The sequence below is a fragment of the Zonotrichia albicollis genome, chromosome 5, assembly GCF_047830755.1.
Source record: "Zonotrichia albicollis isolate bZonAlb1 chromosome 5, bZonAlb1.hap1, whole genome shotgun sequence".
Taxonomy (NCBI): domain Eukaryota; kingdom Metazoa; phylum Chordata; class Aves; order Passeriformes; family Passerellidae; genus Zonotrichia; species Zonotrichia albicollis.
The window spans coordinates 50315745-50340121 of NC_133823.1; the positions used below are offsets into that span (position 1 = coordinate 50315745).

Here is a 24377-nt window from a genome sequence, read left to right on the forward strand (position 1 = left end):
AAGGTCACAAGAACTTACTTGGCTCTGCAGCAAAAAAAAAAAAAAAGTACTGGAAGTGTTGGGTGGGAGAAAAAACTTTCTGCTTTAAGCACTCCTGCAATTAAATCCTTCTGCAAAATACAGGGTTTCTTCTAGTAAGTGGAGACTCAAGGGGTTCTGAATTTAAATTCACTTCCTGAGCAAAAATAAATTAAAACTATCTAGCTCCAATTTTTCTTCATGTCATCCTGTAATTATAAGGAACTTTATCAAAACCACCAAGTATAGAGTAAGGGGTCCTTAAAGAAACTCACAAAATCATTGCTGTACCTTTATTTCAAATAAGAGTGAGTTGGATTTTCTACTTCAGCAGATTAGAATATATTAATATATTTAGCTTGAATGCAAGGTCTTCTTATTTTTGTATTAAAAATAGCATTTTTTCTCTGTGTATTTTCTGCCTAATTAAAGAACAGACATTAATTAATACATAAGCACCATCAATTTGTCAAATCAGAAACAAAGCACACCAAATATTATAATGCATCTTGCCCTTTTATTGTGTTGCATTATAGACAAAGAGAAGAACAGAATAATCACCCTGTTACAACCATAAAGTTGCAGTGTCACTCTGATCCCTTTGGGAGTCAGACAACATCCACTTGTCATTCATTCCACCTTTCTATTGTCACAAGCTGCATATATCAAAACTCAACTGTGAGCAACCATATTTCTAAATGAAAACATGAACAAAAAAACCCAGTTCTTGTAACAGAACTCTGCAAGATTCTTTAGGGTACCAGCAGAATAAGCATGCACAATATCAATGCCAACCACAGACATGCTGCCCCCTGAAAAGGGGAGCTGTGCTGGAAAATTCACAGGTTCAGTGCTGGGACTCCATCTCCTGCAAAAAGCTGGCTCAAAAGCTGTGCATTACTTTGGTCCAAATATAAGTGGGAGTAAAGAAGCCAAAGGCTGGTATTTTGCAAGGAAGCTGTGTTCATCCTACTGTTTTGTTTGTACAATAAAATTTAGTCTGTGATGGTGCCACAGTGCAGTGTGATGCTACCAGAAGGGAGCTGCTGCTGTGTCATGCTGCTTCTCTTGTACACAAAACAGGTCCCAAGGACCTCTAAAAGAGTTTGCTGGAATAGTACAAAGGACAAAGGGGATTTCTTATTTGAAATGCAGGTGCAAGGAAGGTTTTCCTTGCTGAGAACCACATACCTTTCAAACAACTTTGGCAAAATATATGGCAACATGCTCCTTTGTGTTACTGAGTAGGACTGCACATGAAACAATAAGTTGGCAGTGGGTCAAAGTTCCCTATTTCCCTGTGTTTGATACTGTAGACAAAATGGGAGAGAAGTAGTTTGGAAACATACAGATAGCTTCCATCCTAACTTAGCAGGCTGAAAGCAAAATATCAAAAACACCAGCCACCCATAGAAAGATAGACATACTGAAAAGAATTAGTAAAATGACTTTGAAAGCTACTTTTTTTTTTTTGTTGATCCTGTTCCAATATTCTTGTTTGCATAAAATTTTTGAGCCTGATACTCCAGCTGATACACAAATCTCTACTTTGGGGATGATGTTTTAAGATATTGTTATCAACAGGAACTTTCCACTGGGGCCATTTTCTGTTCTGCTTCCCAAAATAAAGGAAAAAATGCAAACAATGAGAAAGGATTTGCTATTCTTTTTTAAAGAGTAACAAGGCACAATCTTGCTGTCTACTACTACTACACTGCTTTAATTGTTTTGTTTTCTCTTGTCTCACACTGCAGCAGGAATACGAATAACATCAGCACTGTAACCCACCCTGACAGAGTGCAGAGTCCATGCAAGAGCTAAGAACCATTTTGGTAGAATTTAAATATTTCCTAAAATACAGATTGCAAGAGACTCCTGGGCAGGCAGGCATTGTGTAGGCTCTGTGCCAAAACTCTCTGTAGAGGCCACTTTGAGTGGTTCAATCCAGCATGTGATTTGCTTAATGAAAGACTCTTCTCCAGAAGATTTTGGCAGACGCAATCAGTTCAACTGCCAGGCAGTATTCATGTGATTACAAATGTTACTGATCACATTAGATACTTAATAAATCTCTCCAAAAAGATCACAGCTACTGTGTGGCGCTGAAGAAATCGAAATTGTGAGACAGATTACTGTGTCTGCTGTGCACTGGACTATTGATACAATTGGGGAACAAATCCCTTCCTCGGACTGCCAAGCAGTCAGTGACAACTATTAATTTCTAGATAATGCCAAGTCTGCTTGTTTGTAAATGTTTATCTATGCATCATGGCCAAATAGCTTTCTTTTCATGTTATTCTTCTATAAATACATTTAAAAATTTGACTTCACTGACTTTCACAGATCTATGGCAATTCACATAAGCCAAGACATTGGCCTGAGAGTCCAAGGACAATTTTTGGCTTGAAATACCAAAAAAGCTGGATGCTATCCTTGCATACAACCTATAAGCAAGACTTTGGCATTGTTTCTTCTCTTGACATTTCAGCAGATGCAATATCACATAGACTTATGACAACCACAACAAAGCAAAAGTAATCTGAGCTATACCTGTTTTGATAAAAATGCTTTTTCCTTATGGTGGAGCACAACTTGCACTCTGTATATTCCTGTAATTTACTGAACAGCATTTTAAAAATGAATATATGTCCATTGGCCAAATCCCAGTGCTCATTTCAGTGTATTGCATGAAAGCAATCACACAGGCCTCTCTTTTCTGCTCTCAGGAGGAGGGTTTCTGTCTGGAAAAAAAAACCAAACAAACAAAAATCCATGAAATCAAAGAACTGAATATATTGCTTTAAAAGAGTCTATAATTGATTAGATCTAATCCCTCTGCACAGCTGTAGCCAAGGTGCTCTGCTGAGTGAAAAATCATAGCTCTTAGTGCTGGTTTTCATCCAGAAAAAGTGATGAAATGAGTATATTCAGAGCTGAGATGCAGGGTATTTTTATAGTTTCAATGTTTTAATTTTCACAGTTAACTTCTAGGGAGTAGGCTGTCAAAATTATTAAAGTGTCCTTTATAAGCACTGCGACAAATTCCACTTTCTACTTCACTGCTCTTAATTCCTTGGTGGTGATTGATGGCTTCCTGTTGATGATGCCTTCAGTCCCGTATAATTTAATTGCACCAGATAGCAAGTGCTGAGGAGCCAGTTGTGCTCTCAGTTACACTGCTGGTTCTCTAGGAAAACTCTGACTTGAATGCAGCTGTCAGTCTAACCCTGTTGTCTGAAACTCATAATCTTTCAAGGCAGATCTAGGTCTGAGCGTGTGGTTCCTATTTCAATCTGAGTTAAATTACTGACAGTTGCTGTATTATCAGTACTTGAGCAAAAGCCTAAAAACCATTCCCAATATACATCACTTAAAATTACTTGCTGTTGTATTTGGAGCTCCTTAGTGGAAAAGTATTTCCAAGCTTTTCTTCTCTGCGTACAGGGGGAAAAATAATTTTAGATCTTTAAAGATATTCAAGTATCATTCATTTAATTGTGATCAAATAACTTAAATGTTTTGTGAATTCTTTTCACACTTTTGGAGAAACAAAGGCTGAGCCTTTTGCATGGCACCATCATTTCAGAAGCCAATTTCTCCTGAGACTCAAGATGGTTGGTGCAAGGAATTCACACCAGCAAGTGCAATTGTGACTGAAAAGAAACTTCTGCCTGAGCATATCTTGTGGTTTTCACCCTGTGGTCTGCGGTCCCTCAAGCAGTTTGCAGACTGGCTTTGAAGAGTTTCTTGAGGGGAGAAAAAAATGAATTTAGTGGGTTTAAATCCACTGTGAATGAGTTTTCCATCTACACTGCAAAAACCCATTAGAGGTTGAAACCCACTAGTTAAGAAATTATCTCAAAGCTCTGTGAGACAATAAGGTCTTCAGCCTGCTGGTGTTCCTCTGTCCTGATACTTCCTGACACACTGGACACAGCAAAGGGCTAATTAACCATGGAGAAGGAGGGGAAGGAGAAGGAGAAGGAGAAGGAGAAGGAGAAGGAGAAGGAGAAGGAGAAGGAGAAGGAGAAGGAGAAGGAGAAGGAGAAGGAGAAGGAGAAGGAGAAGGAGAAGGAGAAGCTGGGCACTTCTGTGTGGTCCTGCTCCCCTCCTGCCTGGCCTGGGCATCTCTGTCCCCCCAGCAGTGCCCACTCTATGTTAATCAATTCTTCTTCTCAGAGTGCAAACTTGTGCAGGACAGGCTGTTTCAGAATGGCTTTCCCTCCCCTCCCCAGCCCTGTATCCTTCTCAACTCAAACTTTTGACACCCACCTTTGCATTACAGAGGGTTTGTTCACATTCCTTGCCTGCTTCACTTATCAGCTTAGCTCAAAGGCAGCCGCTGCTCAGCACTGCTCCCTGCTTACACAGTGCAATCTTGGATGAGTGAATGCTCCCATTGTTGGGAGCCCAGGAGAAATCACAGAATCATCTTAACATCAAACAGGCTTATTGGATTTCACAGCAATGCCAACAAGCTGTCACTGCTACCACAAACTCTGCCTGGGCGTCACTCAGGACTACTTACAGGCAGGAAGAGCAGCTCTGGGAGCACTCAATTGCAAGCTGAAAGACTGTGAAAGAGAGGTATCAATTACAAAAATTAATTGTGGCCCTTGATGGCCCTTGGCTTAGAAAGTCTCTGATATGCAGGAGCAATCCTGCACGGGGCTTCCCTTGTAGCAACAATTTCCAAGACTCAGGAGTTATTCAGTGAAGTTACTTGTGTGTCAAACTTGAGAAATTATATCTGGTCAGCATGAGCCAAGCATCAGCAGTGGTGTATGGATATGGGAGCTCTTCCTGTCGGAATAATGAAGGCCACAGGATGCCATTTGTAGGGCCTTGGTTGCTGTATTTCACTTTAGTATCTCTGCATCAATAATTTGTGTTTAACCAAAGCATCTCTGATAGAAAGCCCTTTGGAGTATCAATCCAAAGGCTGGGAAAGGTGTACAGCAATACAGCCTTTATTTACCAGTAGTGTTAAGCTCAGTTGTGTTTATTTACCAGTAGTTTTAAGCTCAGTTAAGCTAACGGTGGGTGATCTTACAAACAGCTGGTTCTGTTTGGTTTTGTGATGCACTGTTCCTGCGCCCCTTGCTCTGTGACACTGGGAGCTGCCTCAGTCAGTGCCTTGGCATGTCAGGCCTGTCCAGGTCCTCACAGGAACAGAAATTCCTCTTGTGGCACCCTGGCCCCAGCTCGTCCCTTTACATTCTGCCTCACCTCTCCCAAGGCAGCGCTGCTTTCCGTGGGCTGCACCCTCAGTCCACTCTCCAGACAGAACGGACACCACAGACACATCTGAACACCTCTGTGCTGGGATTAAGAAATTGTGCTGCCTCCATTGCATTCCAAAAAAATCTTTGTCTTCCCAGCAAAGCCTGTTGACAGCATAAGAACCAGCACAGCTGCAATTGCACCTGGTCTTGACATGTCCTGTGTGAGAGCAAAACATTTCAGCTGACCCTAATCCAAACAAGTGGAACTCTGCTATGCACCAGGAGTGCCCAGCACAGCTGCTGGAGGTAAAGCCCCTCTACTGACATTTTACCACTTAAGAGTTATTTATTATTACTGAAGTGCATGGGAAACTTTTGGAATGTAACCCACACTCAGAACTTTGTCCTAATCAGTTTGCTATTGATAGCTCAGGAAAGCTGAAGTCACTCCAACTTTATTGTGTAGGGCCTGACACGGCTGCCCAAGGTCACAAGAAACCAAAGGCAAAGCTACATAATTGACTGATGGTTTGAGACACATTTATGTCCCTTTGGTTGGCTTTGCTGGGAGTAACAATTTGAGGTGAGTATGACTGTAGAGGAACAAGGAGCCCTCTCACTTGCCAAGGGGGATGGCCCTACTCAAAGGAAGGAGTGGTGGGACAAGAATGCATGGAGGGGCTTTATTGGAGGAGAGACACCTCCTGCCTCTTGCAAACCACCATGGAAATCCTACCCCAGCCAGTTTGCACATATTTACAAGCTCACAGATGTATGAATTACTAAAATCAGGGCATTTAACGCACCCTCATTTTGCTCGCTGAGACCTCTGGAGACTGGCATGTGAAGTGGCAGAATCCCCTATGTGCTGTGATAAATGCATGAAAAAATGTGCTTCTCCCTTTTCCACGAAGCACCAATCCCTGAGCAAAGGGTGTGAGTGTGTGTGTGTGTTTGCTTCCCTGTCCTCTGCCAGCCCTGCCTGCCACCTTCTCTCTCTCCTGCTCATTTCTGCTGCTGCCCAGTGAACACTCAGCTCACAGCAATGGTGTGAGGCACAGAGTAAATCATCTGTCTTGTTTTCCTCTCCTTTGTACATCTTCTTTCCCTCTCCCTTTGGCGCAGGGACTGTCTGAGGTAACTCCTTAGGCTGTTTTGCAAGAAGTCAGACGGGATGATCATTACTGAACCTCTGCAGACTGTGACAAACGATCCGCGCTCGCTATAAACCCATTTGCTGGGGCGGGAGTGAGTCAGCAGGGATGTCACGTCTGCTGCAGCCAGCCGGGCAGCCCTGGCCGCCGGGAGATAAATAAAGGCTGAGGGGAGGGCAGAGATAAATGCTGAGGGAGAGCAATTCCTGCAGGACACGTACCCGCGTGTCCAGGCTGTACGCCGTCTTCTTCAGGTCCTGCAACGCCCTCTGCATGAACTCGAACGCGTGGCAGTCAACGCAGGGCCGGCCTGGGGGCAGAGATAGACATCACCGTCACAGCGGGAAAGTGCAGCTCGGCAGCACTGCTTAGCAGGAAAGTGCAGTTTGGCAGCACAGTTCAGCAGGAGGAACACTCACAGAGCTCGCCAGGAGAAGCTCCAACTCTCACCAGGCACCCACACCTGCGTGCGCGCAAAGTCAGGGCTGCCTGTGTCTGCCTTTGTGCAAAGTCAGGGCTGCCTGTATCTATCTCTGTGCAAAGTCAGGGCTGCCTGTATCTATCTTTGTGCAAAATCAGGGCTGCCTGTCTCTATATTTGCAAAATCAGGGCTGCCTGTATCTATGTGTAAGACCAAGGCTGCCTGTGTCTACCTCTGTGCAAATGTGACAGGATCAGCAAAAACCACAGAGTGCTTTGCTAGATGTGCTTCTCTGAGCATGGCCCAGACTTGACTTTTCCTGCTGCTTCAGCCCCCAGCTCTGCCCTCTGAACTGAAATCCTTACCCTATTGTAAATCAAAGGTGACTCTGATGAAGGGGAGAGAGAATTGTGCATCTGAGTCCATCATCAGAAGGCTGATTAATTACTTTATTATACTATACTGTGTACATTTTGTCTAAACTGAACCTGCCCTGCACTCACTCTTGCTCACAACTGCTCACACTGCACTCCTCTCTCATTCTCTGGTGACTGTCCCATGACAGTCTGACACACACACACTCTTGGCCCTGATAGGCCAAGGGAACAAAACATCCTCACTTTGAGTAAACAATCTCCATATTGCATTCTACTTTACACATCACAGGCACAGAAAGTGAGATAAGAATTGTGTTTTCCTTCCTCTCTGCTTGTCTCACAGCTTCTCTCTGTTCAGAGGGCATGTGAATACCACATTACCCCTTCTCAGACATGGGTTAATTCTCACCAGATACACTGAAAATAGCAGTTTGCAGTGGTTCAGGAACCAGACAGGCAGGTCTGTTTTTACAGGAGCTCTTACAGAGCAGCTTGGGAGGGGACAATGCCAGATCTGTATTTGCCTCCCTTCACCTGCTGCTGTATTTTTTCTCTGCCAGGAATGCAAAGCATCCCACTGGCTCTGCAGCTGCTGCCAGTGTGTGTGCACAGAGGGGCAGGGCAGGGAAAAGGCAGACGCTGGAGGAGGAGGGGACTTGGCAACCAAAATGGCTCACTTCTTTCCATGCTACCAGACCAGATTTCCAGCTAACTCCCTCTGGAGCATTAATATCTTCAATCTTATCTTAATTTCTAATTTTAAATTCCTGTAGAGACTCCTCTCTGCTGTTGCCACAAATGTGTCCAAGGAAGCTGGCACCTCTGTACACAAGTGTGAATATATTGATCCCTAAAAGTAAAGAAAACTAAATAATTGGTTTACAGAAAGAGCTGTAACTAAGACCCCAACATGGTCTTGTAAAAAGTCTCTCCCCATCTTTCTTGTAGGCTCCCTCCAGGTACTTAAAAACAAGGAAAAGGAGAAAATAGAATCACACAGACTGAGCATTTTTGACTTCCATTCCCAGTAACACACCTGAAAAAAACCCCACCAAATTGTCTCTAAATATCTACTCTGCCAGGATTCACCTGCACCAATCTCTCTGCCTGTTTGAAGTTAATGATGGTGAGTTTTCAGCAGAGGAAACTGCAGACACTGGAGGAGAGCAAGGGGAATGGGGAAAGATGACATTTCATACTGATCACAGAGCCCCCCTGGCGGGGAGAGTGCTGAAATCCTTGTCCTCATGCAGCCCCCTGTGCTGCTCTCCCAGAGCAAAGAGGGTGCAAAGCTGCTGCTGAGGTGGCTGGGGAGCTCTGTGGAGCCAGGGAGCTGCTGGGCAGCCCAGCAGCACCCACCTGTGCCTGGCACCCACCTGTGCCTGCCACCCATCTGTGCCTGGCACCCACCTGTGCCTGCCACCCCTCTGTGCCTGGCATCCCTCTGTGCCTGGCACCCACCTGTGCCTGCCACCCTCTGCCACCCACCTGTGCCTGGCACCCACCTGTGCCTGCCACCCCTCTGTGCCTGGCGCCCCTCTGTGCCTGGCACCCACCTGTGCCTGGCACCCTGCTGCCAGCACTGCCTTCTGGCTGGTACCTGGAGGAAGGGAGCAGCCAGAGTGCCTGTCAGTCCTCAGCAAGCCTCTTGGGAGTTTTGATCTATTCAGGAGGAGTTTCTCTCCCACCTGTCCTTCTCCACCTCCCCTCAGTGCAAGGGGCATCTCAGGGAGACCTGGGGATCAAGCCAGGGATTTAATTCCCATTCCGTGGGGAGATGCAAAGTCTCCACCTCTGTAAAAAGAGCACTGCTCACAAAGACTCTGCCTCTCCAGGCACAGGAGTAGTGGCAGGATGGTTTTGAGCACACTTTAAAGACACTCAACCTCCTCCTGCTTTCAGTATTGCAGTAATTTAATTGTTTCCACTTCAGAGCATGAAACAGAGCCCTTAGAAAGAACCTGCATGCTCAGACTGCTGTCAGCAAATCCATCATTTACTCAGTGTCATGCCCTGCTCCCTCTCACTCTGGTCTGCTCAGAAACACCTTGCCCTGGCTCCACCTCAGGGAGGTGCTGCCTGCCCTGAAGTGCTGACAAGCACCAAAGGGTTCTCAAAATCAGAACCTGAAGGAGGGAAAAAAAATTCAGGTGATAAATGAATGTCTTCTGCTTCTGCAGTGGGGAGAAAGCACTTTTGAGGAGAGCCATGAATTCTGTAATCTGTCACTGCTTGTCACACAGGAAGTGTTCCCAGGGCTTTGTGAAAGCTGTGACAGGACGGTTGGGATCATTCCCTGGTGTTTATGACAGCCAAGTGCTCCTGTGTGGACAGGGAGGAGCTAGTGGAATGGCACAGCCATGCCAAGTGGTTATTTCAGTTCTGCCAGCCCTGGGAAAGCAGCTGCCCTGGTATCTTCTGCAGTAGAAGGGTGGTGGCACAGAGGATGCCTGCCTGTGCAGCTCTGGGTGTCCTGAACCAGTGCCTGCAAAGCTCCCAACACAGCACTGCCCTCCAAAGTCAGAGTGCACATGGAGCCAGTTTCACCACATAACAGAATATTCACTCTTTAATGTAATTTCTGGGGCTGTGCTCTGTGGTGTGGGATCCTTCTCCAGGCACTGCTGTCCCTGGGTCAGCTCAGCATCCCTGGGAGCCAGTAGCCAATGGCAGATACTCAAGGAAGACACAAGAGTAAGTGTCTAGCAATGTTCTCCTGGCCTAACAGGAAGCTGGAGGATATCCTGCATCTGGCTGGTGTTTCTATATCTCATAAGCCCTCCATGAATTTTCCTCACATTAATTTGGACTGTTGCTTCCTGAATCCATGCTAACTTTTGTCATCTGCAACATCCTGTGGCAATGACTTTCACAGCTCAGCTATTCACTGAGTGAACAAAATACCATTCCTGTCTGCTCTGAAGTTGACATCTGCTGCTTTCATTTCCTGCCTCTAATTTTTTGCAGTGGATGAGACAGTTATTAAATAATCACAACTTTGTCCTACTTAGGACTTTGATGTTCTCCATCACTCTCTGCCTTGGTCTGCTTTCCAGAATGAAGAGCTGAGCTGCTAAGCTGACCTATCTCTGTGGATTTGACCTCTCTTCATGCCCACAATATTTTGAGCAAGGTGCCCATGGAGATTTCCCCAACAGAAATATGTCTAAGTATCTGTTTTATCAAACAAATCTAAATATGTGCTGTTGCCAATAGGAGCAATCCCACTGTGCTTTCTGTCCTTGGCTAAGGCATCCCACACTTCCACTTGCTCACAGCAGGAGTGACAATGAAGCTCCTCCATCAGCTGGATCACTGACTTTTGTCCCCCCAGAGCAGATCCTGAATGCCCAAGTTCTGGGGCCAGGAGAGGAAACAGTGCAAGGAGAGGATACCAGGTTATGGAGAGGAGAAGGGCAGAGGCAGCACAGGCTTACATCAGCTTAAAGCAGCCATGAAACCAAATCTTAAGTCACTTCATAGCAAAGTATAGCAGAGTGCTATTAATTCCTTGCTGACAGGTGGAAACAGACCATCATTCATAGGGAGACTTAACAGGTCTGTGGATTAACATAATGAGAATTATCAAGAGTCAGCTATAACTCTTTAAATGGGTCCTGTCAGCACAAAGACTCTATGTGTCTTTGTGTGTTTTGGGAGAAGTGGGGGAAGAGAAAAAAATATATTTCTTGGCTTCTTCTTGATGAAGAACTGGGACTGAAAGCACTGTGTAAGTCCGATTTTACTTCCCCTTGCATACACTTGGTGTTTATTCTTTGTATTTCATGCACCTTGGCTAATAAAAACAGACTGACCAGCTTCTGGTCCTCAGAGTCCATATTTTAGCTTTCACAGTGGGTGATCTGGGCTAAAATGCAAAGGGAGGTTGAGGAAATAAATTATTTTTTTCGAGTGGATTGCACAGAACTTTAAAGAAAATAATCTGTGAGTATTAGTAGCACCACTTCAAACTTGAACAGTCTTTTGCATATGCTAAGTGCTGTGAATAAAGTATAAGGACACAATTAATCATTGTTAATTAGAATTATGCATAAAGAGCTGTGCCTGGCTGTGTGACTGGCAGGGAGCAGGGGATGGTGCCCCAGCCAGATCCCAGTGCCTCACACAGGACAGGATCTCCCTGCACTGCTCAAGAGATCCGTGACTCACTCTCATGCTCCTCTCCTGTGACTCCTGCACCTCCCACACTTGTACTGAGCATTGCTGGCCCTGTCCTGCTCCTGGTGCTGCAGGAGGGACACATTCCTCCCACCAGGTGGGGTCCATGTGGGAATGTTCCTGCTAAGGGCTGCTGCCAGTGCCATGTCACACACCTGGGGACAGGGAAAAGCTCTGCAGCACCACACTGCTCTGCCCTGCAGGAGGACACTAAATATGGCCCGAGTCCATCCCACATCCCTGTTAAGAACGTGCACTGGAGACCCCTTTCCCCTCTGGGCCATCCTGGGTCCGGTTTGCCTAGGCTGACAGTGAGGCCCAAGGGCAGCAATGGGGAAGTGCTGCTCCTGCTGCAGAGGCAGTGCCCTCTGAAGGGGTCAGTGCCCACAGGGACCAGCTCCTGGTGAGATGTAGCCAGTGGAGCATCAAGAAAAAAAAGATGCAGGAGTGTCTCTGTACTAGATCACACCAAAGTGAGTGCCCAACCCAGTTCCCAGTCTCCTACAGCCAGCGTCTCTTGAGGAATATTGGAAGTCTGGGAGCATCTCCAAGCCATGAGAGCGTGGGATAGCTCCACTCTGGAACAGTCAGCTCTCTTATACAGACAGACAACTGGCCTTCTCTCATGGGCACAAGTGTGCCAGGGTCCATCCTAGCAGGGGACTGGTGCAGGCATGTCCCCATGCCAGGGTGCAATCCCTGGGCACTGTTATACCTCCATGGCTACCAATGGGTGCCTTGGAAGAGCCTGAGAACAGGGCAAGTCTGGAGGGATGCATTCCCAAAGACCCTCCCAGGTCTCAGGAGTATGCTAAGTCAGCCCTTGAGCCAGAAGAAATGCCCCTTTATCTAACAGCCATTTCTAGGATTTTTTCCCTTGAATTTAAACCAGTTCTACAATCTCACACAAGTATTTAGCACCCACAATGTCCTAAGGGCAGAGTTTCACAGGTTAACCATCAGGAGGAGCCCTGACAGGCAAAGGAAAGTGTCTGGAGCACTCAGCAGCTATGCAGCACTCTCCCAAGAAGTGGCTGACGAGGAGCACCAGGAGTTCCTTGTGGCTTTAAAACTCTGTCCCTGCAGTAGCCCAAAACAATTTACAATTCACAATCAGCTGACAGTCTTGCTCCTGGCCTGGTCTCAGACAGAAATAGCATTTTGCTTTTGTAGCAGTGCCCTGTTCCTTGGGATGGGGCAGTGTGTCTCTGGGTAACACTGCCACAGAAACACCCTGACCTGCCCTGCAGTCCACACTCATACATTCAGGAGTGAGACAACACAAGAAATCTTCCCCAAAGGCTGTTCAAGGGACTCCAAAGCCTGGCTAGAGGAGGGTAATAAGATGGCAAAAAGACTCCTTGATACTGTAAGAAGGATGGGACAGACTTTTTTTGCAGGGCCTGTTGTGATAGGTCAAGGGAGAATGGTTCTGAAATAAAAGAGGGTCACATTAAATTAGTTAAGGAAGAAGTTTTTTGCTGTGGAAGTGGTGAGGCACTGGCATGGGTTGCCCAGAGAGGGGGCAGATGCCCCATCCCAGGAAATGTTCAAGATCAGGTTGAACTTCACTCTGATCAAGTTGAAGATGTCCCAGCCCATGGCAGGGGTTGGATCAGATGAGCTCTAAAGGGCCCTTCCCACCTTTCTATGGTTTTATAATTCTGTGACACTTGGGTCAGAAACCCTGGCCAAGAGTTTTGTTCTACAGTTCAAATGGGAGTTTTCACTACACAAGTAGAACAAGAAACCCCTGCATATATTTTCCCAAATGTGTTGACTTGCCTGTGCTGACACAGACACACAAAGAGTATGAACAATTTATTTTCCAAGCCTGATTTTCTCTTTGAGGAGATAAAATGGACTATTCATCACAAAACCTATTAGAACTGATGAATTCTTGGGAAACAGACAACAAAGTAGCAGTGAGATCTGATTTAGAAGACCAAAACTTAGCCCTAATTAAAAAAAAAAAAAAAAGAAGAAAACAGAAAAAGAAAGAAATTCAACATCTAAGTCTCATTAGTTTCATCTAATGGAATTAATTGTGAATAAAACGCAGTGACAAAATCACACCTTGTATTAAATATTTTGATAGTCATATGAAAAGATAGCTGTGATACAAAGCAAACGACTAAGAACTAGAGATTTGTTTTTATGCTATTATCTTTCTTTGTTGTCTTTTTCCCAGAGGACATTTTATGTTTCTAATGAGTGGCTATTTCCCATTTGCTGACACCAAAACACCCTGAGAACATTGACTCCATCCCCTAATAACTTTGAACTATTGCCTCATTTTGGAGCTGAGAAAGTTTAGAGACTTACTCAAAACAATAGAGGAAGCTCATATAGAGCTGTAATCCAAATTCAGGAGCTCCCAGCTCCATGGTGTGCTCAAGCCAGTCTGTCAGATTTATTTACTTTTTAGGTTTGCAGGATTTCAGAAATTTATATTCGCTTTCCAAATGCACTGTTTGGGTAAACGTCCCCTGTGTCGATTTGTAGTAGCTACAAGAAAGTTGAACTTGACCTATTGTTCCAACAAATACTAAAATAAGCAAGATGCAAAGCCCCAGCAGAAATACACACAAATTTTCTTCTAACAATATTCAGACTAGTAAGGACATCATAGGTATTTTAGCAAATCTGTGTATATCAATTAAAACTATCTAGTGAAATGAAACTCTCAAGAATCTAAAAGACCTACAAACAAAGACCTTGAGCACAAGCTCAAATGAAAATTAAGAGTATGCAGTTAAGCATTTTTCCCCCAAATAACTACTAATCCTTGCTTGCATGCTGTTTCTGTGGCTGTTGCTTTCAGGTGCTTTGCTGCCATGGCACAGACTCATCGTTATCAGGCAACACCAGGTTCCCCTGGAGCAGGGAGCCCGTGTGGCTGCTGGGGGCAGCGGAGGAAGGCAGGCAGGACAGGGTACCATTGTAGGAGCTACAATTGCAGCAGGTACCTACTTTCTGCAGGGATGGCAGTGCCGGGGTCCTGGGCAGCCCCCACGAGCCTGGCGCTGAGCAGGCTGAGCGCCGACAGCAGCAGCAGCAGCACTCCCACCCGCGCCTCGCTCCGCACGGGCGCCATCGCTCCCAGCAGTGATTCCAGCTGTCTTCCCTGCCTGCAACGAGGAGAAGCAGTGAAAAAGCAGCAGTTTGCTCTCTGCAGGCTGCTCACCAAGAAGTGGGTGAGATGTGCTAAACCCAGACCCCGTGCACGCACGAATCCACTTGCACACGCCAGTGCCGGCCACGCCGTGGGCCCCAGATGCACCCCAAGGACCAGCCTGCCCAGTACCTGCTCCTTCTCCTTGCCTGGGTGCCAGAGCCTTGGAGCAGCTGGGGAGAGCAGGCAAGGCTCCAGCAGGCACTGTGAGCATGCGCCCCTCCAGCATCCCCCCTTCCCTGATTAGGGTCATTGCCATGGAGATTTGCTATAGCAACGCTGAAAAATTGGAGCTGCCAAGTGGAGAAGAAGATTTAAAGGGACCACAGTGTGATGGGTGGTCACTGCTGCACTCCTCCTCTGCTCCCAAAGGCCATGCCCTCTCCTTGGCAGACACTGGCTGCTGACACCCACATAAGAGTGTCTTGGGCAATTTTTGTGTTTGTTGCTGTTGTTCCCAAAGGGACTGTGCTGAAATACACAGCTCCCATCCCTTGCTTTAGCTGTAACTCACTTAAAGTGATATTTCATTCTGTGAGGGATCAAATGAGAGAAAAACTCAGAAGTTTGCTTGGATAAATGAAGTTGCAGGGCCTGCTGATGGTACTTTGCTGATGGCCCCCTATACTTTGGGGAAGAATCCATTACGGCCTTTGTTTAACTACACTGAAAACGAGGCCTTGTGGATAGCAGCACCCCTGGCACACGGACCAACCACGAAAACAGATCCTGCACAACATCACCCTAGGGTAACCATGATAAGAGCCCAGCCAAAACCTACACACTGCAAAAGTTTAAGGATGCTCTCTTCAAGCTCAACTTTTGATCTGGGATCAGACCTTATTTATTTATTTGTTTATTTATTTATTTATTGTGGTCTGACAAAGTTAAAGCAGGAAGCTTCCTGGACAGGGAATCTGTGTAAGCACCTGGCTGAAACCAAGCATTCAGACAGGAGAGGTGATACCTTTTGGAAAAGAGAAAGAGATGCTCAAACACCTACCTGCTTGCCCCAGAGCATGATTAAAGGCTCATTTTGCAACATTACTGTTCAATTCATGGCTTTGCTGTTCTTTTACAGAAGGGCGCTCCATCTCCTCTCACCAAGGAGAGGCTCCAGCCTTCCTGGCCTGTACAGAATAACCACCCTGCCAGGCTGTGGAGGTATCAGTTTTCCCAGACATAGACATAGTTTATCCCTGCCTTTCTTCAGTCCTAGACTCTTTCTCCAGCACTGCCCTCTGCTTCTATTTCACTTGTTCCTGTGGCTTTTTCAGAACTACATCTTACAGCCCTCCCAGCAATGCTTGTGCTTTTGGACCAGGTTAGTTAAAAGGTCCTCTCACAGGACTTTCTGGCAAAGTGGACATGCCTGTCTTACAAGGGGGCAGCCCAGAGTTATGGAAGCAATTCCTACAAGAATGACACACTCTCAAATTTTTAGCCCACAGTGCAACTGAAACTCAAATTCCCTTGTGTGGAAGGTCCAGCAGAAGGTCTCAGCCACTGGGATCTTCACGAGGTGAGTCTGGGCACACATCTGCACCAACATGTCCCACTGGCTTTATGAGAAGCTGAGACTCCCAATCCAAGCTCTGATGCTGGATGCCTGGACTGAGGCTGTGTGAGATGGACCAGTTTTACATTGCTTGTCTCATCCCAGGCCTCCCAGGCCTGTTAAAGGAGCAGCTCCACAAGAGCCAGGATATAAACAAACATTATAGAGCCTGACTGTACACTCATCTAGGGCTGGTCATACTGTCTGTGTGCCGTGATCTTCAGTTTTAAATAACATCAAATGGGAATTCTGGCACAAAATCCAAAATCCTCACACTTCCATTCACCCTGGCATATGAGTTTCTTGCCTGTACCCTCATTATGGTCCCATAGCTATAACCCACATTTCATACATGGATTTCAAGAAAGGGACAGGAAGGAATTACCTACAGCTGCAATAACCTTTGGTGAGGTAGAAAGCACTGTTTGTTCTAATATTTTTTCAAGGTATCAGTGTAGTCTTTTCAAAAATTCTAGCTACTGTGATATCTGCTGTAGGGCATTCTGTATCCACCACCTAAAGGGGTAAAAGGTGTTATTAGTTCAGTGTCACTTATACTACTAAACTTAAAATTATGTAATTATTTTCCCTCCTCTTCTCAGTGCCAACATAAAACAACCAGACATCACAGCTACAGAGTCTGGCCAGTTTTTTTGTGTCAAATGCCAGGGTCATAAAGAAACATGAAAAAAGTTTCCAACTCCTCCTGCTAACAGAACCATGTGGTCCAAGACATGGTTCTCAATTCACAGAGGACAGGAGCCAGTCTGCACGGAAAAGTTCCAGAAATCTGTGCTATTTTCTCACCTCCAACAAAGCTGAAGAGGAGAGACACATGAAAACATTTGCATGACTTGCTTAGCTATTACATTCACTATTGGGTATCACCATAGCTAAGGAATACCAGTACCAAATTAACTTTGGAAGATAAGAAAATTCCAAGAGATTCACAGAATTCCAATTAATGTCTGAAAAATATCATAGTTTATCCCAGAGGGCTGTCAGAAATATTTTTACTTAATTTTCTTTTTCTACAGAGAATACACACCTAATAATTTTTTGCTAAAAGAGAGAAAGAATTTCCTCCAAAGCAATCAGAATGATCGGGCATTTAAGGGGAAGATGATTAGTGAGGATAGACATCTGGTGGCTTCCTTGGAAAATTTCTTATTGATTCCTAAGTGTTACAGGTATTGAAAGTTACATCTTTGAAGTGGAGAAGAAAATTTATATATCTAGTTAAAATGGCATTTATTGAAGGCCTGAGTTGAATATATGTGCAAAAAAGGAAGATGCAGGCAAAGGTTCTGGTCTCAGAACTAACTCCATTATTACAGTCATGGACACACATGGCAAACTGGGCAGTTAATCCCAGCCTAATATAAAGTGCTACATCATTGCCCACTCACATGGCCATCAGCCCTTTGTTGGACTCAAACAGAAGGAAAATCCACAGGCACAGAAGAATCTGTGTCTGGTCATCATGACCTGATGGACAGAAGGGCAGGAGAACAACCCCAGGCACGAGCCCAGAGAGGCCAAGACACAAAAGCAGACACAAGCAGTGTGAAACATGAAGAACAGCAAGAAAGCATCCTTTCAACACAAGGGGAGTAAAATGAGGAAGATAAAACCCAAGGGAAGAGTTTATTCTCTGTTCAGCAGAAGGGGAAAGTTAATCAAGTTGCTGTCTTGAAAAGTGGTACAGAACTAAGCATCTCTGTTATCTACCAATGAAAACAAGTCTCAGACAACTAATACCAGTGAATGTTTTAGGTAAAAATATTTAGCAGAAGTTTACTTTGGTTACTGATGCTTGTAGGTTTGTGAAGTCCCTTTTCAATGTTTTGATCTGCCTGGAGTTCTCTTTTTACTCAGGTCTATCACTAGACCCACCACAGGAGACTGAAAGAAGAACCCAGAACAACCATCATAAGCAATTATTGCTAAGAGCACAGGCAAGATGTGGCTTATGCCAGTCTTGGAAAAGGGTAAGTTCAGTGGCTGTGTTTTAAATGAGGAAGAGAACTGGAAAACTACACAAAAGCCAATGTACCATCCACCCCTGAGAATGTTTTTCAAGCAATAATCCACCAACATTTTGTAAGTGTTTGAAAAACAAGAACTAGAATTGCAAATAAGAGCTGTTTGTCAAGAATGAAGTCAGACTAGTTTGGTATCCTTCTGGGACAGGGTAACAGGCCTTGCAGATAAGGAAAGCCAAATTTAATCAATTTCAGGGCTGTGTCACACAGCATTGTCAGGAGCAAACTAAGGAAACCTCTGAGGCCAGAAAAACTGGCTGGGTCACTGCTGGGAGTTAGCAGTGGGTCACTGTCCCCATGGGAAGATCACATCAGGACTGCAAAGAGTTCAGGGGTTATTCAGCATTTCATTAGACAACTGGATAATGAATAAGCAAAGTGGTTATTTAAGATGTAACTCCAGCCTGGAGGTTTTAAACAATGCTGGGGGAGAGGACTCCAATTCTACACCAGACAGACAAACTAGAAAAAAGGGTCTAAAAACCTATATAAAATGAAAAAGGGTCTAAAAACCGTATAAAATGAACTTTTATAAAAATGAGATCAAGGTGCTACACTTCATCAGGATTAATCAACAGCTCTTATTTGGAATGGGGAACAGCCCATTACATGACACCTCTTTAGTGAAGCTAGAGAGTCACAAGCTGAAATTGGTTTATAATATTCTGTTATTCTCCCAAAAATACAATTATACTGGGAAATACAAAAAAGAAGTGCAAGAGCTTAAGCTGACTTCAGCACAAGGCCTGAGCGGCAGTGCTGTGTCTGGTTTGGTCACTGCAGCACCAGGAGCTGTCAAAGACACCAACAGCAGCAGAAATATCCACAGGTTTAAATGGCAGCCAGGAAGCTCAACCAAAGCCCCTGGAAAACTTCATAATAATGAGGATGGCACTGGGATGGATTTCCTGCAGAAGACATGGGAATATTTAGGCCTGTAGGTATAAATTAGACATCATCTGGGAACGGCATTGGGAAAGTGGCCCTGCATAAAGACAAGGGAAGAACTGAGCAATTTCTTATTGATACCTTTCCCTGTTCCTTCTCTCCTTATTCTGTGATTAAGAATAATTTTATTCCCAAAGCAGTCACTCCAGCTCTCTGTGTTGTAATTCCAGCACAAACACAGATACCCCTGGGAGAAATTCAGTGCCCTTGCGCAGTATCTGAAATTCAGACTAATTATTTCTTCTCCCTCAGTGATCAGGGCAAAGGAAATGTTTTTTCTCATTTAAACAAGTATGATGTCAGAACATTCCCATTCTGGGAGGGGTCACTGATAAGCCAGTTCAGAGACATTTGGCTGCAGGGCAGCTGGCAGGGCCCACAGTTTCTCCATCTGCCTTTAAAGAAGTAAACTACAACCTTGCCAATTAATTGAGGTGAGAGGCTGGTGCACTACTTGACATACCAGCACATAAACAGAATAAATTCTATTATCTTTTTTCTGACAACCATCTCAGGCCTGAGAAGAACTGAAAATAAAATCACCTTATACTTACCTTGTCCCTCATGCTATGAGATAATGATTCACCTTTGCTTAGTGGCTCAGGATTTTTTTTAAACACTAAGTCAGAGGTCTGGCAAGGGGAAAAAGCCCCCTTGTGAAATGACCAATTTGTTCTTGGCATCATTGCTTGACAAGTTCGCTGTCTTAGAGCTTCCTGGAAAACCCTTCAAGAGTCTGACCACAAGCTGAACCTTGGTCAGACTGTGAAGTTTTGACACACTGAAGCTGTCCCAACAAAGTCCACGTGACACTGCCAAACAGGGATGGGGCTGGAAACAGGGAGTGTGATCGAAATTTGGCACTAATATACTTCAGTGTAGGAAGAAACCAACTCCAAGAGGCCTCTTTCACCACAGTGTAAGATGTGGGAAAGCACCCAGGCTTCGTCAGTTCTCCAAAAATCCACTGAAGCCAAGTGTGACAAGCATCTTTAAACACTTTCAAAAGCTTAGAAGGCTTTCAGCTATGCAAGAGGGGCTCTGTCAAGCTGTTTTGAAATGAAGGTCAGTTCAGACTTTTTATTCCAATGAAAACTAAGAATCACTGGTAAAACACCAGTTTTTCTAGTTTATTTATGAGGTTTGCATGGGACTGCTGGAAATCCAGCAGGCAAAAGGGTGCTGGACATGGGGTCAATTTACAGCATAGGCAAGGGTTATGTGCTCTTTGTGTGCTCTGAGTGCCACTGGGGAAGAAGCTGAGCTATTTGCCTTGTTACTGCCAATCTTATCCCTGTCTAGGAAGACATAGGCATGTCATTATTTACTTGCTTTATTTGTGTGTAAAAATCCTTTCTTGAATTTATGTGTTTGTGTCTTGGTTGGAAAAGACAGGTGGGTGCTAAGGAAGGCAGGAGCCTCCCCTGAAATGGAAAATGTAAACCCCTTCCCTTTGAATTGTTATAAATTTGAAATTAAGGGGGGCTCTCAGGCAAAGATATGGGAGCAGGAATAACAGTTCTTTATTAGGGAAGAAAAAATTTTAAAAGTAAAATAAACAATGCAGTAAAACAAAACAACACTGACAGAGTCAGAACACAACCTGACACCCTGTGGGTCAGGGTGTTGGTAGCATCCAATTGGAATTGTGGCTGCAGCCCTCCTGGAGTGTCAGGGGTGGTTCTGCTGGAGCAGGGACCCTGTAGAAAGGTGCAGTCTTCCTCTGAAGATCCAGTGGAATAGGCAGCTGCTTTTCCTCTGGGAATCCAATGGAAAGGCTGTGCTGGTGTCCCAAAAATCTCAGATTATATCCAGTTAGGAATGCTTGGCTCCTCCTCCTGGACCAAGCATCTCCCAATGGGATGCTGTAATTTTATCAATCATGCAGTGACACTCAGTAACCCATTAACAGCAGATGTCTCCTGGAGAGAGGATTGGTTTGTGGAAGAGAGAAAGAAAAGTTCCCAATGAACAGAAGATAACTGCCCCACCTCTAACAGAATACACAAATAGAATACACATTGCCTTGCAATCCAGGACACTTTGGGAAGAAACTGTTGGTTGATATTTTACATGCTGGGATTTGGGCAGGTTATTCCATGGCTACCAAAACCAGAGTGACTGAAGAGTGGCAGTCCTCTGGAGAGCCTGTGCTTGCAGAAAGGGCAGGTGGGGAGAGCTCGTTATAGCTTAGGAAAGCTATTGACTTCCTAGGATGTGGTTCAACCTTCCATGTGTAAAATTGTGCATAAAACAAATGTGCAACATACCAGCTGTCAAAAGGCATTTAAACGTTGCTCAGGTCCTGCTTCAGTGCAAGCTTAAATTGAGGAATTGTGCATTAGTTATATTTAGTGCTGCTGGCTGAAACCAGACACAGTTCAGGGGCTGGAGGCTGTTACAGGGTATATATAGTCCAGGGTGAATGCAAGAGCTGCTTAGGTAAGAAGCCTTGTGTAACAAATTTAGTGCATGAATGAAGTTCTGCTCTTTAACCGTGGAAAAAAAAATAGCCCACAATGTCCAGAACTTTGGAAGAAAAGGTTTAGCACTGCAGGTGGCCTCCATGAAAGCCTGCCTTTTAGGCAGGCACAAACATTCTTAACTCTGGGCTTTGTCCTGAAGTTTGTGTCTCTCCCCAAACCCCATATTAAACTGAATAGTTACCAGGTGAAACTGCATGGTCATCTTGATAGGCTGCAGTCAAAAGATTAATAGGTACAACCTCACTAAACATGGAGTTTAAAGCCTGTTGGAATTAATGCAAAGGAAAGTTTCATCTGGTTCACTGCAGAAGCCACACAAAACAACAGATTTTGTTAGCCTTGGTTGCCTAAATTAACTTAACAAAAGTTAGTGAAGATTTAGTATTAAAAGCTACTTGTGTTAGCAGATCTGTCCATTATTTTGGACAAGATGAAACTCTCTTATAAAGAAAAGTTCCTACACTTTCTATTTTGTAGAAAATTCCCATAGATGAATATCCTTATACACAGCAAAGTGTCATGTTATAAACACTTTTAGCACTTAAAGCTGGATAGAAGCTGGGTTTTTCTCTAACAATTCACATGGGTCCCTAACTGCACAAAAATCCCAGTGATGGGACTCCTTCATTTGTGTCCCTGTGTTGCCCACATTTTCTGCCTGTGTTGCTTTTGCATAGCCAAATACTTTATGGACTTTAGGAATAAAATAAAAGAATTGGGTAAAAATAAAGTTTTAAAAGAAAAGCATCAATTCTTAGAAAACATCTGACAATGAGATGTGGCTTGGGGCTGAGGCTACCATTCTGTTTGCCTGAGCAAGAACATTAAGTGCAGCTATTAATGCACACACAGAGAATATTCAGATCCCTCCACATCTAAACAAGAAATTGAGTATTGCTCTCCCTTGACATTTGCATCCTGCCTACTCTGTGGAAGGGTCTAACTTGCATCCCTAGTCAGCAGCAGTCTTTCCAGCTGATTTGGACTCTCAAAGAAAAGTGAAGATGTGAAGAATAATGGGAGGGTTGCCAGCCCTGCCCCATTTTCAGACTCTCTTGACAAAGAGAACAGTCTATAGTTTTGTCTCTTAAATTTTGCAGAAAAGTGCAATGTCACTTACTTTGATTTAAACAGCAAAAAGTGCTCAAGGCTAATGAAGACAAGCTGATGTCTTAGCAGGTTTTCAGAAAGTTCATGGTTCAGAGCAGGAATCAAATGATGACAGCCCTGACTGTGAGGAAGGAAAAGTGTAGGCAGATCGATGTAAAAATAGAATATCTGCAGATATTTGCATTTCTTTTCTCATGGCACCCATGCCTGGAACTCTTCTTATGCTTTAAGTCACCTTTTAAACTTTAAGTATTTAGAGGTGTTGAAAATATAATTTCTGCCCCTTTCCAACTCTACAAAGTCACAGCTGGAACAGGAAGATGGGAGTTGGAAGGTTGAGGAATATCTACATGGAGATTAAACTGCAAACCCATATAAATGAATGCTATGCTTGAAACTGGAGCAACAGGCCAAAATATTTTACATTGTGATTTTTATTTAATAAGTTGACAATACCTAAAGGTGTGATGGCCACCTGGCAGTGCAGTTGACATCATTTCTCTGGCCCAGACAGCTTTCAGTGCGGCCACAAAGCAAGAGGCACCATGAAATGTACAACAGGGAATAAAACAGGACAAAGTAGACAGTGAGAAGGATGCGTGAGTGTTCTGATGACCCCATTATATTTCTGTGTAATAGTTTGGATTTAACAGGAACTTTGGATTTTGAGGAGAAAAAAAATGCACATCTTGTAGGAGGCACAGCAGCAGATTTCCAGCACTGGAACACACAGCAGGTCAAGAGCACCATCCTCATGTTTGCTCTGCCCCTGCCTCCAGCAGGTTTTGTCCAGTGCATCCCACTGCTTGTTTGCAAAGGGACAGCAAACAGCCATTCTCTGGTCATTTTTGGCTTCATAAACTTCTGTCACCCTCCTCAGCCATCTCTTGACTCGACTGAAGGTTCCCAGTCTGTACAGTGCTCCTGTTTATCCTGGCCCCTTACCAGCACTTCATATGGTTCTGCTGTGTTCTTGTTCTCTATGAAAATGGTCTTGAGTCTTGTCACTCTGTCATACTAAACCTGATTTTACATATCCAAATTCTTCAAAAGTTTCTTTTCACTTGCCCAGAACACATATTCTCGTTGCTGGGTGCAATTCCCACACCTTCCTGCCAATGCTTTTTCAGAAATGGTGGCATATTAGCTGCTCTCCTGTCATTCAGGTGGTTTTGAACAAGAATTAATATAAAACAGTAATTGATGAAAAGAGAATGGGTAAGGTACTTAAAAAGAGCATGCAAAAATCACCACTAGGAAAATCCTACTTGTATTGAGCTTCTGCAGACTGAAAGGAATCTTAAATTTTTCAGATTCTGAGAAAGAGAATTAAAAAGTTATTCCCCTTTCCCCACCTGTCCCCCTCCTGGCTGGGTCAACAGCCCAATTCTGTCCCATGTTTCACTTCCCCAGCTCCAACAAAGTGAATCATAAAGCAGAGGAGCAGCAAAGCAACTGAAGGAACTCCAAATGGTCAGGTTTTCTTTTGTTCAAGCCAGTGCCTGTGCAATCACCAAGGGAAAAATTCATGAAGATCTATAGGTGTTTCCATCTGGCAAACATGGCTGGGTTCTTGTCCACACCTGTAACAAGCCAGTGAGATTACACCAGGCTGGGGGACAGTCCACAGGATAATTCAGAATAATTCATCTGAAAATGAGCTGTTCTGGGGCTTCCTCCA

At 44.4% G+C, this 24377-nt stretch overlaps 1 protein-coding gene across 4 annotated transcripts; it reads right to left on the reverse strand.

Annotated features, from left to right (window-relative positions):
* Positions 1 to 515: 515 nt before the first annotated feature.
* Positions 516 to 14838, reverse strand: NICOL1 (NELL2 interacting cell ontogeny regulator 1). Of its 4 annotated transcripts, none has more exons than XM_074541671.1 (5): positions 14682 to 14838; positions 14348 to 14505; positions 6619 to 6707; positions 4547 to 4592; positions 516 to 2759 (listed from the first exon to the last, which is right to left on the reverse strand). In XM_074541671.1, exons 2-5 carry the CDS (start codon positions 14469 to 14471, stop codon positions 2716 to 2718), a joined length of 303 nt encoding a protein of 100 aa, XP_074397772.1. In that variant the 5' UTR covers positions 14472 to 14505; positions 14682 to 14838; the 3' UTR covers positions 516 to 2715. The 4 variants fall into 4 exon arrangements, with proteins under 4 accessions (XP_074397772.1, XP_074397773.1, XP_005485771.1 ...); XM_074541672.1 differs by having other exon boundaries at positions 14607 to 14763; XM_005485714.4 differs by lacking the exon at positions 4547 to 4592 and having other exon boundaries at positions 516 to 2755.
* Between the last annotated feature and the right edge of the window lie 9539 nt (positions 14839 to 24377).